Consider the following 16,321-nt stretch of genomic DNA (forward strand, 5'->3'; position numbering starts at 1 on the left):
ATAGCATACCCGGAGTCGAATCAAAAGTGGAAAAAAAATCCTAAAATTGTAACAATCCAGAAAAGAAATTGACAAGTACGTAAAAAACTTTATTTTTGTGCTTGCTTTCTCGATTTTTAACTAATTTGCAGATGACCACCAAACTACCTCAAGAGAGTAGTAGGATGACGAATTTCGACTTTGAAACGAGTGCATGATAGGTTACAGAAGACTGTTTTTCCTAATTGCTTCTAAAATAGGGCTGCGAAAGTGGTTTTAATTTGGACTATTTTTTTTTTTAATGTTTACTCATTTTTGAGAGACAGAGACAGAGCACGAATGGGGGAGGGGCAGAGAGAGAGGGAGACAGAATCCGAAGCAGTCTCCAGACTCCAGGCTCCAAGCTGTCAGCACAGAGCCTGATGCTGGGCTTGAACTCACGAACCTCCAGATGGCCAAAGTCAGTCACCCAACTGACTGAGCCGCCCAGGTGCCCCTAATTTGGACTACTTTTAACTGTAATTTTGACTTACACTTTGGTGGCGTAGTTTATCATTTAATGGAACATGATCTGAAAGCCAGTCCCCTGAAAGTGCTTAATTGTTGAGGCTAACAATAAGAATTGCCAAAACACTTCAAACATTATTGGGTGTTTTGCTGCAGCATCTGGACATTACAAAATATATTAATTTTTAAGTATACAGGTTTTCACCAAAGTTATCCCCAGCTCAGAAACAAAGCATAGGAAAACAGCAAGGATGTGAAGGCATCGTCTGTTTGTTCAGGTTTGCAAAGCACAGAGTTCATTCTGTGTGATGATGCAGTTTGCTTTTGTGCAATGAGTACTCGGGAATCCATTTTCAAGCAAAAACCTATCTTATATCTCTCCTGCTAATGTGAAGGCATAGTATTACTTTGCAAACACTTAAGACAACCGATGAAATTGGAATCGCCAGGCTCGTTTCCACCTGGCCTGTTAACTTAGTCACTGGGAGGATTACTCTTCTTACATGAGGTTTAAACTGGCTTCAAAAAGAGTCCGCTTTTCCCGGTAAGGAGTAGATGCTGAATCCCTAGGAGTGCTACAATGAAGGTAAATAAATGGATTCACATCCTTAAATTATTTTTAAATTGTGAAATATTTCAAACATGAAGATGGGAATACGCGACAACATGATCCGCCTGTGAGCCTCCCCCCTCCCTCGCTTTTTCAAGCGAAGAGGCAGCCATGGTATTTAGGCTCCAGAAGTCAGCATGGGTGGTCATTTATCCGCTGGCTCCTCTCCGTGGTGCGGGGTCTTCCTTTAGCTCCCAGCTCCGGGTGTGTCTTTCCTGCTGTGACAAACTTTACCAGCTTTTCCTGGAGGAGCCCCTGCGGGCATCAGAACCAGAGGCAGGGAGAGACTGATGCAAGTTCCAGTCTGTTCTCTCGGGGGCCAGCTTGTCCTCGCTCTCCCCCATTCTCCCTACCCAGCTTCCTGGCTGCAGACTCCAAACTTCAGCATCCATGGAGGCAGTCGCCTTACAGAGACTGTTTAACCGGCTCTCGCTAGCACCTGTAGAAGAGACAGGCCTATACAGGTAGTTCCTGCTCCTCAAAAGTTCAAGTTACACCGCCTCCCTTTTACAATAAGACCTGCATTAGTACGTGGTTTCACTAAGTGAAAGAAAGCCAAAGTCGCTTTTGCTTTGACAAAGAAAGGGGAAACCCAAAAAGAGCGTTCTGCGTTGGTTTTGCCGAGAGAGCTATTACAGAGGCAGGACGGATCTTCTGGATACTTCAGCTCAAAGTCTGGACCCTTTCGCAGCCTCTCCCCGTATCCCTCGCTCCCTAATCCCTGGCTACCACCGTTCAACTCCCTTTCTATGAGGTTTTGTTTGTTTTCTAAGATTCCATATGTAAACGATGGCATGCAGTGTTTGGTTTATTTCACTTAGCATCATGCCCTTCTGGTTCATCCATGTTGTCCTAAACCACAGGATTTCCTTTCTTTCTCACGGTGGAATAATGTTCTGTCGTATGCACCTGTGCCACATTTTGTCTATTCATTCGTCCGTTGGGTTGTTTCTCTACCTTGGCTATTGAGAATAATGTCACAATGAAGACGGAGTGTAGAGATCTCTAGATAAGGATTTCATTTTCCCTGGATATGTTCCCAGAAGTGGGATCGCTGGTTCATATGGTAGTTCTATTTTTAATTTTTCCCAGTACCCTCCAAACTGTTTTCCATAGTGGCTGCACCAATTTACATTCCCATCATCAGTGTACAAGGGTTCCCTTTTCTCCGTGTTCTGGACAGCTTTTTTAAAATTTTTTGTCCTTTAGAAAAACCGACCTTGGGGTGCCAGGGTGGCTCAGTCAGTTGAGCGTCCGACTTCAGCTCAGGTCATGATCTCACTGTCCGTGAGTCTGAGCCCCGCGTGGGGCTCTGCGCTGACAGCTCAGAGCCTGGAGCCTGTTTCAGATTCTGTGTCTCCCTCTCTCTCTGCCCCTCCCCTGCTCATGCTCTCTCTCTCTCTCTCTCTCTCTCTGTCAAAAATAAATAAACATTAAAAAAAATAAAAAAAGAAAAGAAAAGAAAAACTGACCTAACAGGTGTGAGGTGACATCTCTTTGCGGTTTGGATTTGCATTTGCCTGATGATTGATTACTGATGTTGTGCATGTTTTCATGTACCTTTGACCTTTTTCTTTGGACAAATGTCTATTTGGACACACGTCTTGGCCCATTTTTCAATTGGGTTGTTTGAGTCTTTTTGTATTGAGTTGCATGAGTTCCTTGATATTTTTCAGATTCACCCTTATCAGATATGCGGTTTGCAGGTATTTTCTCCACTTGTTTGCTTTTGCTTTGGTTGCTTTTGCTTTCGGTGTCAAATCTAAAAAATCATTACTGAGACCAATGTCAAGGCGCTTAACCTCTTTTTCTTCTAGGAGTTTTACTGTTCCAGTCTTTACATCCAAGTTAAGTCTTTAATTTTGCATTCAAGTTTTATTTTTTTTTAATTTTTTTTAACGTTTATTTATTTTTGAGACAGAGAGAGACAGAGCATGAATGGGGGAGGGTCAGAGAGAGAGGCGGACACAGAATCTGAAACAGGCTCCAGGCTCTGAGCAGTCAGCACAGAGCCCGACATGGGGCTTTAACTCACATACCGCGAGATCATGACCTGAGCCGAAGTCGGACGCTCAACCGACTGAGCCACCTAGGCGCCCCTGCATTCAAGTTTTAACCCATTTTGAGTTGATTTTTGTGTCTGATATAAAATAGATCTAGTTTAATTCTTTTGTGTGGGGCTGTCCTGCTTCCCCATCACTGTTTACTGGAGAGACTGTACTATCCCCATCGTATATTCCTGGCTCCTTTGCTGCAAATTAATTGACCATACATGGGTTTATGTCTGGGCTCTCTGTTCTGTTCCATTTGATCCATGTGTGTTTCATGCCAATACTAGACTGTTTTGATTACTACAGCTTTTTAAAATCATTTGAAAAAAACTTTGGAATACAGTTTAAATTCTCTAATTGGTCTGTTCAGATTTGCTATTTCTTCATCATTTAGTCTTAGGTTATACGTTTCTAGCAACTTTTCCATTTCTTTTTTTTTTTTTTTTTTCATTTATTTTTGAGAGACAGAGCATGAGTGGGGAGGGGCAGAGAGAGAAGGAGACAGAATCCAAAGCAGGCTCCAGGCTCTGGGCTGTCAGCACAGAGCCCGACACGGGGCTCAAACCCATGAACTGTGAGATCATGACCTGAGCCGAAGTTGGATGCTTAACTGACTGAGCCACCCAGGCGTCCCTTTATTTCCATTTTTATTTCTCCTTTGACCCAGTGGTTCCTCAGGAGCATGTTGTTTAATCACCTATTTGGGAATTTTCCAGTCTTCTTGTAGCTGATTTCTCCTTTCAGTGTCCTTTGTGGTCAGAGAAGATGCTTGATAGGATTTTAACCTTTTTAATTTTGTTAAGATTTGTTTTGTGCTCTGGGGCACCTGGGTGGCTCAGTTGGTTAAGCATCCGAGTCTTGATTTTGGGTCAGGTCATGATCCCGAGGTTTGTGAGGTTGAGCCCCGACTTGGGCTCTGTGCTGACAGCATGTGGCCTGCTTCGGATTCTGGGTCTCCCTCTCTCTCTGTCTCTCCTCTGTGTGCGCCTCTCTGTCTCTCTCTCTCAAAATAAACATTAAAAAGAAAACTTGTTTTGTGCTCTAACGTGATCTATCATGTTAGAAAATGTGTGGGCTTGCGAAGAATGAGAATTCTGCTCTTGGGTGGCATGTTCTATAAATGTTTGTTGGAGACATTTGCTTTAACTTGTGCTTTATGTCCGATCTTTCCTTCTTGATCCTCTGGAGGGGGGATGAGTGAACTCAAAGACGGGCAGTGGAATTCATCCAGAGGAACCAGCTCTCTCTCTGAGCCGAGCCCAGGACTATAGCCACTGGAGGGCGCCCTTGGCCTATGTTTGCTATGGTGCTGTGGGGCTCATGTGTCTGTTGGCTATCAGAACCAGGTAATTTGGGGGCCTACCTCTTGGGGAGTGCCTGTAAATGTTGGGGCACCATATGTGTGGATAAGCTCCTTCCAGAGAGATACCGGGAGACGTGGTTTTATTCTCGAAGTGAACCAGAGGGAGAAATCCGGTGTGTTACCAACCAGCTATTTTGGGCTCCAGGAAGGATTGCAGCCAGCCCCTAAATGTGTGCTAAATTAGAAGCCAGACCCTCAGGCAGCAGCTTGCAAAGTAACAGCTAAATCCCTTCCAGGGAAAGACTGATAGGCATTTTGCCTGCTCCCCCTGCACTGAGCTTTGGGGGGATAGTCTTGGTGAGTGCTTCGGGGCTCATTAAGATCTGCTTCTTTGTTTCTTATAGTCCTGTGGGTCTAGTAACAGCATGGGCTTTCAAAGTTAGATGTTTTGGGGGTAGGGCTGCAGATGGGAGTCTTAAAAGTTGGGGTGCTAAATGTGCAGTCCAAACCCAGGAAGAGGCTAGGAGTTGAGGGTTCCGTCCGAACTGTGCCGGGGTGGGGGTTGTAGCTGGCGAGAGTGTGTCTCAGCCTTTCCTACCCATTTTGACTTGGATATTTCCTCTTTCGACTGGTGTGTGGGAGTCACTCGGCTGGTTACTGGGTTTCTTCTCTCAGAAGGAATTGCTCTGTGTAGCTGTATATTCAGTGTTGTGGGAGGAGAGACGTTCAGGGGCCTCTGTGTGGGTTCCTCTCTGTGAGTTCCCCAATTATTTGTGCAAAAGGTCTAATCTTTTTAATGTTTATTTGAGAGAGAGAGAGAGAGAATGAATGAGCTGGGGAGGGGCAGAGAGAGGGAGACACAGAATCCAAAGCAGGCTCCAGGCTCAAAGCTGTCAGCACAGAGCCCGATGTGGGGCTTGAACTCACAAACTATGAGATCATGACCTGAGCCGAAGTCGGATGCTTAACTGACTGAGCCACCCAGGTGCCCCCAAAAGATGTAATCTTCTATTTCTGTAACTGAACTTAGTTTGGACTCCCCATCGTGCAGGTGATAGAATAATCCAGAATTAAGTCAGGCAGTTTGGCCTCCTTCTCTCCCTTCGACCACTAAGTCCTCCTCGTTCCTCTCTAGTCTTGTGGCCTTGACCTACCCCTCTAGGTCCACTTGACCTACCCCTCAAGGCCACAGCTACTTCCACTTGGTCCTGACCTTAAGGCCTCTCAGGTCTGGCTTTCTCTGGATTCTGTATATTAGTATTTGGGTACGTCCTGCGCCAAGTACAGCCTACTGCCTGGACGCTCATGAGGATATGGTACAGCTGCAGCACCATGCTTGACGCAGAGGGAAACTACAAGGCTTGCTACCTCCCGGCTTCACAAGGAAGCAAGGACACACCCTCTCCACTCTGTGGTCTCCCAACATACCTATGTGTGCATCCTCCCCATTCCACCCCCCTGGCACCCAGGTCTGCCCTCCGACAGTGAGAGAGGGGGCTGCCAAGGTCTACGCTGTTTTGCTCCCTTGCCTTTTGAAACTGAGAAAGCACTTTGATTTCTGGAGTTTTGTTGGTTTCCTTTTGGTTTTGTATCCTTTCTTTCCCGTGGCAATTATTTCAATTAGTTGAATGCGTGCAGAGGAGGCAAAGCATACAAGGAAGAAGTGTGCTGGGAAGAAAGCTTGACTAACACTGTTAAGTGCCCTCGTGCCACATTTATATAGTACTTTGTACTTTACAAGGTGTTCTCATTTGTATCATCCAGTGTAATTCTGCAGTAACCCTGTGAGGCAGGTACCGACCTTATTTTGCCAAGGAGGAAACGGAGATTAAAGAAGTGATGAGTCAAAGGTCATTCAACTGGGAAATGGCGAAACCCAGAACTAAAATTCAGGGCTTCCAACTTAAGCCCTGGGCTCTTTCTACTACTTTTCCCAGAAGTATGTACTCAGACAAAGGAGGGACTTCTTTCACCTGGAGTATTCAAAGTATTCCTCAAGTTGCAGGGACCTAGGCAGGTGCTTTAGGGTCTCTAAGGGAGATGGGAATGATGGGAAGCAAGTAGAAAAAAAGGTGCTTTTAGGCCTCAGTCATACCCCTGGGGCTCTCATTCAACCATGGAAGCCCTGCATCTATTTTATGTATTAGAAGTCCCCAGAGACTTGGGGGGACAAAAGGAGGGAGGAAGGGGGTTCTACTATCAAATACTCATAAATTATTGCTTTAGTACCAAAACACTATTATCTAATGGAGAATTTCATCCACTGGAGTAAGCTAGTTGGGAAAGTCTTTCAAGATCAAGTAATGATAACCATTTTGTTGAATAATGATGAAGTGCTGAGTACTATTGGCAAATCCATAGTCGCACTGACTTCTCAAAGCAAAATTCTTATCAGTTAAGCATTTACTATCAGTCATTTTATTTTGTAATTATTTTTTAAAAAGCGTGAGCAAGCAAGGGAGGGGCAGAGAGAGTGAGAGAGGGAGCATCTTAAGCAGTCTCCACACTCAGCAGCGAGCCCCACACGGGGCTCCATCCCCGGACCCTGTGATCATGACCTGAGCGAAATCAGGAGTCCTGGTGCTCAACGGACTGTGCCACCCAGGCGCCCCATTAGACATTTTACAAATACGAACTAGAGTCTGGAGAAAGGCTAGGTGATCGGTCCAAGGTTTCACACCCTGCGAGCGACGGGGCTAGGATTAAGTACCCAGATCTATCTCATGTCTAAATTCCAATGCATCTCGCTCCTAAACATGAAGATCTATTCTTCCAGACTGAATAAGAGGTCCCGTTTCTAAACTTCATCTGTGACAAATGAAACGACCTTAAAGCAAGGTCGTCTTGAACCTGCAAAGCGGTCCGCTGCGCGGGTTTGAACTCCAAATGCCAGAAGCTAGAAGTAACGAGCTGTTCCAATCATGTCCCCGTGCAGAGCTCAAAAGCAGGGGAGTCCTCAAAGCTAAGGCAGGGCGATGCCCTGTTGGCCAAGGTCCGGGATCAGGCACTCCGCGGAGAAGGCCGCGTTCTGGTCCTGCTTGGACCGCACACACTACGCCTCGCGGAGCCCGGCGCCTTCACATCTGCGCGCAATCTTCCAAGCCTGAGCCTGGGGAATTGGGGTGAGCGCAAACCCCGTCGGGTTGGTTTGATCCAGCGGTCACCTGCGGTCTCTCAAACGGAGATTAAGAAAACCCAGAAATGCCAGGACGGACCCTGTAGATGATGGAAGTGGGCCAGTCGCCCCAGCTGAATGCCCGTCCGCCCCTACACGTGTTTCTTTCACCGCAGAAGCTTCCTTTGCGCCTTCACCTACTTCTAGAAAACTATACCGGTTCTATTTTTTCTTCAACTACGCGGCCCTCGCCTTCCGCCAGGGCAGACATCTGGGCGCAGTTTCGCCTCCATCTTAACGCAAAAAAAGAGAAACACCTGCCCAGCAAACAAGGGGGAACCAACCCTTGCGGGCGCTCGCCAGAAGGGGCCGTTGGGTGGCGGGTTCTTTTTCCGGGCCGGCGGCGACCACTTCCGGGGCGGCCGCGAGCGAGGCGGAAGTGCGGTCTCCTCGGGGCAGCTGTCGCTGGGCGGGCAGAGGGAGGCTCCCGAGGCTGGGGGGCCGGGCCGGGATGGCGGCAGCGGCGGCCGGGGCCGGGGCCGGGGCCGGGGCCGGGGCGGCCCAGGAGAAGCAGTTTCCGCCGGCGCTGCTGAGCTTCTTCATCTACAACCCGCGCTTCGGGCCGCGTGAGGGCGAGGTACGCGGAGCCGGACCGCGCGTCGGTATCAGCCGGCGGCCGGAGGAGGGCCCGAGGGCGGGGGCGGCAGGCCGGCGGCGGCCCCGGGAGCCGAGGGGCGCGCCCGGGAGGCGACCCCGGCCAGCACCTGTCACCGCGCTCCTGGAGCGGCTTTTATTGAGGCTGCTTTTGTGCCAGGTGTACGCCCGAGCCGGGGAGTAAACGGGGGCCGGACCACGCCGGCAGGGTCTCTTCCGAGTCCTGGATCTAAGCCCGTGTGTCGAATGAAGCTTCAGCAAGCTCGTCACTCCACACGGGTTGAGGCTCTGTTTTTTGCATCATTCCTGGGTGACTAAAATTGAGCTAATGTTTTTGTTACCCCCCCTCCCCCCGAAGCGTGGATCGAGAGTGGTGGACTTGTAAACCCGAAAATAACGCAGGCTTGGAGGGCCCTTGGAAAGTTCTTTTCCGAATTGATATTTAAATTCCAGGGGTGGGTTTTGTTTATTTTATAGGTGGGGACGGTGACTTCCTCCAAGGATGTCCGGTTCCGCCGGCAGCAAAATCACGGTAGCTTCAGAGGCTGTCAGTCTCAGTGCCCGTGAACCTGCTGAGTTTGACTCGCCTGGAGGCGTACGTCTGCGCACGTGCGCACACGCTCATTTCTTACAATCGTTGGTTTACAAATGAGCAGGAGGCAAGAAACCGTAAGATCGAGTTTTCAGAATAATTGCCTGAGTGCTCCTTCAGATGACATGTGACTTACTGATTATCACAATTGCCTTCCAGGCTCATGAGCGTTATTTACATAGTGAGGAAAAGATAATTCTGGATTCACTGAAAAGGGTTTTTGTTTTGGTTTTTTGTTAGCACGTGTGACGTCAGACGTTGACTTTGAACAGCTTTTTCAACAGCTGAGATGGGAAAAATGCTGATACTAATGTGGCGATTCTGTCTCTTCATACTTTAGGAGGAAAATAAAATTTTGTTTTATTACCCAAACGAAGTAGAAAAGAATGAAAAAATTAGAAACGTCGGATTATGTGAAGCTATTGTACAGTTTACCAGGTAATACCTTTTAAAGTGCTTTTGCCGAGCTTAGCGAGTTCTTACAACTTCTACGACTTGGAGAACTGTCCCCAATTATCCTTTTTTTTATTACTCTTTTTAGGACCTTTAGTCCATCAAAACCTGCAAAATCTTTACATACGCAGAAGAACAGACAGTTCTTCAATGAGCCAGAAGAAAATTTCTGGATGGTCATGGTATTTACATACACAGTATATCTCTTTGATCTCTTTGAATTTGTGCGGTGAAGTTATGGGTGATCTTTGCTTTACTCTTAGGACTTGAGGAAAGTCCTCTAGCTGCTGCAAAGTAGGATTACAGTAGGGTGGGTTGCCGTTTTAAGGTCAGACTTCTATTCAGTGTATTTGTTCTTGGGGCTGTTTTCGGAAGGTGTGTTTCTGGTATTGTGACCTGCTCAAATTTTTTAACTTAAGGGAAGATTAAAAATGTATATGATTGGTTCATTGTGTAACTTCATTTTATCAAAATTGCATAGGTTGTTCGGAATCCTATAATTGAAAAGCAAAGTAAAGATGGGAAACCAATTGTTGAATATCAAGAGGAGGAGTTGCTGGTAACGTGTCCTTTTTTATTTCTTATTTTTTGAAAGTTTATTACTGAATATATTGAGTGACTTGGTCAGATTTAAGCCGGGTCACTTTTACGGAAGCTTCTCAGGATACGCATAGTGAAGCTTTATGTTTATCGCTTACATTAGCACAATTTTATAAAAATGTACATCCCGTCTCACCAGTGCCTCCTAGTCATATGTTCAAGGCCCTCCTAAAATTACTGCTTCATAACTGAATTTAAATACCTTTTATTTTCAGCACACAACTGTTGTGGGACTGAGTCTGTAAGCATTATATTGCTTTGCCAAGAGTCTTTGTAAATTTGTTATACAGCGGACTTTTTTCCCCCTAAAATTGACATCTATGTCTTTGTTTGCAGGACAAGGTTTATAGTTCAGTACTACAGCAGTGCTACAGCATGTACAAGGTAAGCATGATGCTCTTTCTGAATGGAGTCTAGCCAGTTACCTGTTTCCAGGGATTGTTTAAAAATCTTAATTCTTTAGATGACTGCCTGGTGACTATGTATCTGTTTTAGGGGAGGAAACAATGGGGCCTTTGAAACAGGGTTGAGGTTTATGCATATACTTATTCATTGAGTAGTCAGTCTTTCTTTATTCCCAGCCTTGTACTAGGAATGTGTCCCCATTGGTAAACAAGAAACTCCATGTTCTTGAGGAAGAGACATTCTGGTGATAGAATTTATATAAAGTGAAACTTAAGTATGAGTTGAGGTTAAAAAAAAAAATGTCCTAAATGATTAGGTGATAACATGGAAATGATATCACTTAATAGTGTGTTGATTTTTTGTGATTTATTTTATAACTCAGGCTTTCTCCTGTACATGTTTTCCCCTTTTAAAAAGAACGGGATTGGAGGGGGAGGGGATTAAATAAGCTGAATTAGTCAATGTAAAAGGAAAAGAAGAATTTGTTATCTTGGGAAATTGAAGGGCATAAGAAATTGACTTTTTAAAAAATCTTTTACATCATTAGCTTTTTAATGGTACTTTTCTGAGGGCCATGGAAGATGGAGGTGTCAAGCTCCTAAAAGAAAGATTAGAGAAATTCTTCCATCGGGTAAGTACTTGGAATTTTATTTATAATCTTAGTAGTCTTCAAACAGACCCCTTAGAAATACACATACATAAGTTCATTACTCATTGACAAAAAAAACTTAGGACTTGAAAGTGGCAGAGAGCCTAAGATCTTTAGTGGCAAAACCAGACCAGTGAGGAAACTTTTTAGATGTGCACTCTTGAATCTCTCTGTCAGCTCTGTGCGGGATCAGAGCATCCTGCCATTTGTGTGCACCCCCACAGCATCCTGGAGACACCCTGTGACTTCATCCTTGCTCTGCCTGGGTTGGCCAGTGTGGGCTTACTGCATGGTGATTGGTTAATTAGCAGAATTTAAACTCTTTGCCTGAGTTGTACATTCTTATGGATTGATGAAACAATACTCTGTTTAGTGAGTAGTAATCTGTGTTGACTCAAGGTAAAATTTTTGGCTATGACACAGACTTTATCCCATTAGTGGTTATTTTATTTTTTTTTAAGTTTATTAATTTTCAGAGAGAGCGTGAGGCGGGGAGGGACAGAGAGGGAGAAAGCGAAACCCAAGCAGGCTCTCCACTGCCAGCACAGAGCGCCATGTGGGGCTTGAACGCATGAACCGTGAGATCGGGACCTGAGCCAAAAACAAGAGCCAGATGCTTAACCAACTGAGCCACCCAGGCGCCCCCCCCCCCCCCCATAGTGGTTTTTAATGTGATTTTTCCCTCCCAAATGATGAATGAGTGTCCCTAAATAGTTGCCACTCTGTTTTATGGTAAGTTACATTTTATATACTCTACCTCTGGTAAAAATCAGTTTATTTTAGTGGAATAATTCTCAGTTTTTTTTCCCTAAATTATCTTTGATCTGTTTTTTTTGTTTGTTTGTTTTTTTACATTTGTTTATTTTAGAGAGAGCGCACGCGTGTGAGCAGGGGAGGGGCAGAGAGAGGGAGACACAGAGTCTGAAGCAGGGTCCAGGCTCTGAGCTGCCAGGACACAGCCCGACGCCGGGCTTGAACTCCCGGACCATGAGATCATGACCTAAGCCGAAGTCAGCTGCTTAATCGACTGAGCCACCCAGGCGCCCCTGTTTCTTCACTTTACTGACCATAATTATTTACCCTCCTGCTGCCTCCTGATTCCTGTTCTTGCCTTCTTTACCCTCCTGTCCATCAACAACTGACTACCTGTCCTTTCAACGTTATTTTGGTAGGAGGTGGCAGTGTCTGTCCGCGACGTCACTGTTGACATCCCTGATAAGGTTGATATAACTTGAGGAGCGCTAGCGTAAGGAGTTAGCGCTTCAGAGAGACAAGACACAATCCTGAACAAACATTAACTAGTTATGTTTGAGCTTAATGTCGTGAAATTGGTACTGACTGCACATCTACTTAGCTGTGGCTCACCCCCTTACTGGTCTTCTCGGCACAGTAGTATGTAATCGTATCATAAATTGACTAATTACCCTGAACTGTCAGTGCTCTATTCCGTGTACTCTAAGTTTGACGCCTTTTTTTTTTTCCTACAGTACTTGCAAACGTTGCATTTGCAGTCATGTGATCTCCTCGACATTTTTGGTGGAATCAGCTTCTTCCCTTTGGATAAAATGACTTATTTGAAAATCCAATCCTTTATTAATAGAATGGAGGAAAGCCTGAGTATAGTCAAATACACCGCCTTCCTCTATAACGATCAGCTGATCTGGTATGTATGCTCCTGAGGCTTGGCCTGTAAAAGAAGAAAATCTTTGAGGATCATAAAAACCGCAGTGACTGGGTTGATAGCAGGCTATTGGACCGGAACAGATAGCAAGGGGGCAAGGGCAAGGTGGGAAGCGTCTTTATAGATCCTGTCAAAATAAAGCAGTGATGACTTAAACCAAAAGTAGGGTGATTTGGGTTAAAACGACCAAGCAGGGGAGCTTAAAACTGGCGCCATGCAAGGTGGAGAAAATGTTTCTGCCGAGCTGAGTTTAAGAAGCCCGTTTTTATTTTGGCGTTCTTCCAAAAACGTCTTTAAAGAAACCGTATAGTAAATATACGTTTAGTATATTTACCGTATAGTAAATATAGTAAATGTGGAAAGCATACTTTTCAGACTTTGTTTTAAAGAAGCTAGATGAAAAAAAAAATCCCCGAGAAGTTAAATGTGTTATAAAACCAGGAAGTTACCCACTAGCAACAAACTGTGCCACCTGTAGTGAGAACAAAAACATAACTTCTTTGAGAATGTTAATCCTGGAGAAGAAAAGATAAACTGTAACTAATGCTTTCAACTGCGGCAAGACAGCTCCAGCAAAGCCACGCGAACGTGCATGCGACTGCATAGACCTGCAGGGGGTGTGGAGCCGGCTGTTCATCTGTGTCTGAGATGGGCTGCTGGGGTTCGGGAGCTCTTCGGGTGCTCGCACGCATTCAGTTTTCATGTTTGCTTGTACTAATACCCCCCTTTCTTCAGTTAGGGCTGCGGCCACGTTTGAGCGCTAAACCCGAGTTCAGCTAACAGGGCAGTAACGGTTCCCTGAAACTTTCCACGGTTCCCCGAAACCCGTCCTCTCCCTGCCAAGGTCTTGTAGCCTCATTTTAGGGAGAGAAATTGACTGGAAGAAGTTAAACACATTGTTTATTAAACACATTGATGAGTTTTGACGTAGAGTTTGTTTTCTCCTATGAAAACAACAAATTCCAGATGAAAAGTCCTCTTCTTTTTTGTTTAACAAATTATTTAGCAGGGAACCTGATGCTGTATTAGCTGGCCCTGTTCTAGGTGCTTTTTATGTTATGCATGCTGTAGTAGTGAAATGAAATTCTTAATTCTGCCGTGAGAAGGTGAAGGGGAGTTACTTACATGGGGTTGGAGGGCGTCAGGTCTGGAGAGGGGGTAGCTTTCCAAAGGCAGAAATTAACAGGGAGATGCTGGGAAGGGTGCACCCGGCCACGGCGACGAGATTGAGGGACAAGCTGGAATTGAACAGCAGTCTGTAGCCTTGGTGCCCTTGGCAGAGGAAGGGCAGCTCAGATTCCAGTCGCCAGGCACAGCAGAAGGCCTGACGCGGGTATGAGCTCGGGAGGTGAGAAAGGGTTCAGGCCTAGAGCAAGAGGATCCCCTCAAGGTCAGTAGCTCCTGTTGAGAGGCTGTGGGGCCAGCCTGACAGCAAGCCTGGCTGCGTTCCAGAAATCTAAGCTCACAGGGCTAAATGTTACCCAGCTCCTGGGATCCTCTTGGTATCTTTGTCTTTGTGAAGGATGTCCCGACACCCCCTGGGGTTAAGCAGTGCCCAGCTCTGGTGGTCATACAGAGCTGCTTTGTGGTCCCACCCTAATATGCTGGCAGGGCAGACAGAGCTGGTCCCAGACAGTCACCACAAGAAGGAGCTTCAAGAAAAACAGCACATTTTGAGAAGCGGCTGTTAATCACAAAGCTAGTGTATGAAAATACCTATGAAGTATTTCGTATTTCGTGACAGAATATGTATTTGCTCTTATTGCTTACCGTAGATATACATATGGTTTTTAGTTTTGAATGGTTTGTTTTGTCAAGTGGAGCCCAGTGGTGGTGTTGCTGTGTTTAATGTTTTGTTTTTTTCATCATAAGTATACTATTTAATCCCTACACCCCATTCCTGCCTACCCCCACCTGCCTCCCCTTTGGGAACCATCAGTTTGTTCTCTATAGTTGAGAGTCTGTTTTTTGGTTTGTTTCTCTCTCTGTCTCTCTCTCTCTCTCTCTCTCTCTCTTTTTTATCTTTTGCTCATTAGTTTCTTAAACTCCACATGAGTGAAGTCCTATGGTATTTGTCTTTCTCTGACTTATTTCACTTAGCACTACTCTTGATATTGTTGCAGATGGGAGTATCTCATTTTTTCATGGCTGAATAATGTTTCATTGTATATATACACCATATCTTTTTTTTTAATGTAACTTATTGTCAAATTGGCTAACATACAGCATGTACGGTGTGCTCTCGGTTTTGAGGGTAGATTTCCACGATTCATCACTTACGTATAACACCCTGTGTTCATCTTAACAAGGGTACACCGCATCTTCTTGATCCATTTATCTGTTTATGGGCACTTGGGTTGCCTCTGTAGTTTGACTGTTGAAAATAATGCTGCCATAAACATAGGGGTGCATGTATCCCTTTGAATTAGTGTTTTTGTATATTTTGGGCAAATACCCAGTAGTGTAGTTGCTGGATCATAGGGCGGTTCTATTTTCAATATTTTGAGGAACCTCCATACTGGTTTCCACTCGGAGGAATCTTGATAATATTTTCCACAGTGGCTGTACCAGTTTGCATTCCAGCCAACAGTGGAAGAAAGTTCCCCTTTCTCCACATCCTCACCAATAGCTGTTGTGTCTTGGGTTGTCGAATGTCGAATTTAGCCATTCTGACAGGAATGAGGTGATCTCCCATTGTAGTTTTGGTGCGCATTTCCCTCATGATGAGTGATGATGAGCATCTTTTCAGGTGTCTGTTGGCCATCTGGATGTCTTTGGTGAAATGTCTATCCGTGTCTTCTGCCCATTTTTTGATTGGGTTATTTGTTCTTTGGGTGTTGAGTTGTATCAGTTCTTTATTTATTTTGGATATTAACCCTTTATTGGATTTGCAAGTATCTTCTACCATTCCAGTTTGCCTTTCAGTTTTGTTGATTGTTTCCTTTGTTGTGCAGAAACTTTATTTTGATGAGTCCCAGATGGTTTATTTTTTTATTTCTCTTGCCTCGGGAGAGAAAATGTTGGTACAGCCGATGTCAGAGACGTTACTGCCTGTGCTCCCCTCAAGGGTTTTTATGGTTTCAGGTCTCACATTTAGGTCTTTAATCCATTTTGAGTTTATTTTTGTGTATGGTGTGAGAATGTGGTCCGGTTTCATTCTTCTGCATGTCGCTGTCCAGTTTTTCCAATACCCATTTGTTGAAGAGGCTTTTCCCCGTTGGATATTCATTCCTCCTTTGTCAAAGATTAATTGTATAATTGTGGGTTTATTTTGGAGTTCTCTGTTCTATTCCATTGATCTGTATGTCTGGTTTTTTTTTTTTAATATGAAATTTATTGTCAAATTGGTTTCCATACAACACCCAGTGCTCATCCCAATAGGTGCCCTCCTCAATGCCCATCACCCACCCTCCCCGCCCTCCCACCCCCGATCAACCCTCAGTTTATTCTCAGTTTTTAAGAGTGTCATGTGGTTTGGTTCTCTCCCTCTCTAACTTTTGTTTTCCTTCCCCTCCCCTATGGTCTTCTGCTAAGTTTCTCAGGATCCACATAAGAGTGAAACCATATGGTATCTGTCTTTCTCTGTATGGCTTATTTCACTTAGCATCACACTCTCCAGTTCCATCCACGTTGCTACAAAAGGCCACATTTCATTCTTTCTCACTGCCACGTAGTAGTCCATTGTATATATAAACCACAATTTCTTTATCCATTCCTTAGTT

General features: G+C 45.0%; 1 protein-coding gene across 1 annotated transcript in view; it reads left to right on the plus strand.

Annotated features, from left to right (window-relative positions):
* The first annotated feature begins 7,990 nt into the window (after positions 1 to 7,990).
* Positions 7,991 to 16,321, plus strand: part of CCZ1 (CCZ1 homolog, vacuolar protein trafficking and biogenesis associated) — a 33,516-nt gene continuing 25,185 nt past the window's right edge. Inside the window, exons 1-7 of the mRNA XM_027042239.2 lie at positions 7,991 to 8,202; positions 9,152 to 9,249; positions 9,353 to 9,446; positions 9,746 to 9,823; positions 10,201 to 10,248; positions 10,817 to 10,900; positions 12,406 to 12,581. Coding sequence (XP_026898040.1) covers positions 8,077 to 8,202; positions 9,152 to 9,249; positions 9,353 to 9,446; positions 9,746 to 9,823; positions 10,201 to 10,248; positions 10,817 to 10,900; positions 12,406 to 12,581 — 704 coding nt within the window. The 5' untranslated portion in view covers positions 7,991 to 8,076. The remainder of the gene's footprint in view (positions 8,203 to 9,151; positions 9,250 to 9,352; positions 9,447 to 9,745; positions 9,824 to 10,200; positions 10,249 to 10,816; positions 10,901 to 12,405; positions 12,582 to 16,321) is intronic.

This window comes from Acinonyx jubatus, chromosome E3, assembly GCF_027475565.1.
Source record: "Acinonyx jubatus isolate Ajub_Pintada_27869175 chromosome E3, VMU_Ajub_asm_v1.0, whole genome shotgun sequence".
Taxonomy (NCBI): Eukaryota; Metazoa; Chordata; class Mammalia; order Carnivora; family Felidae; genus Acinonyx; species Acinonyx jubatus.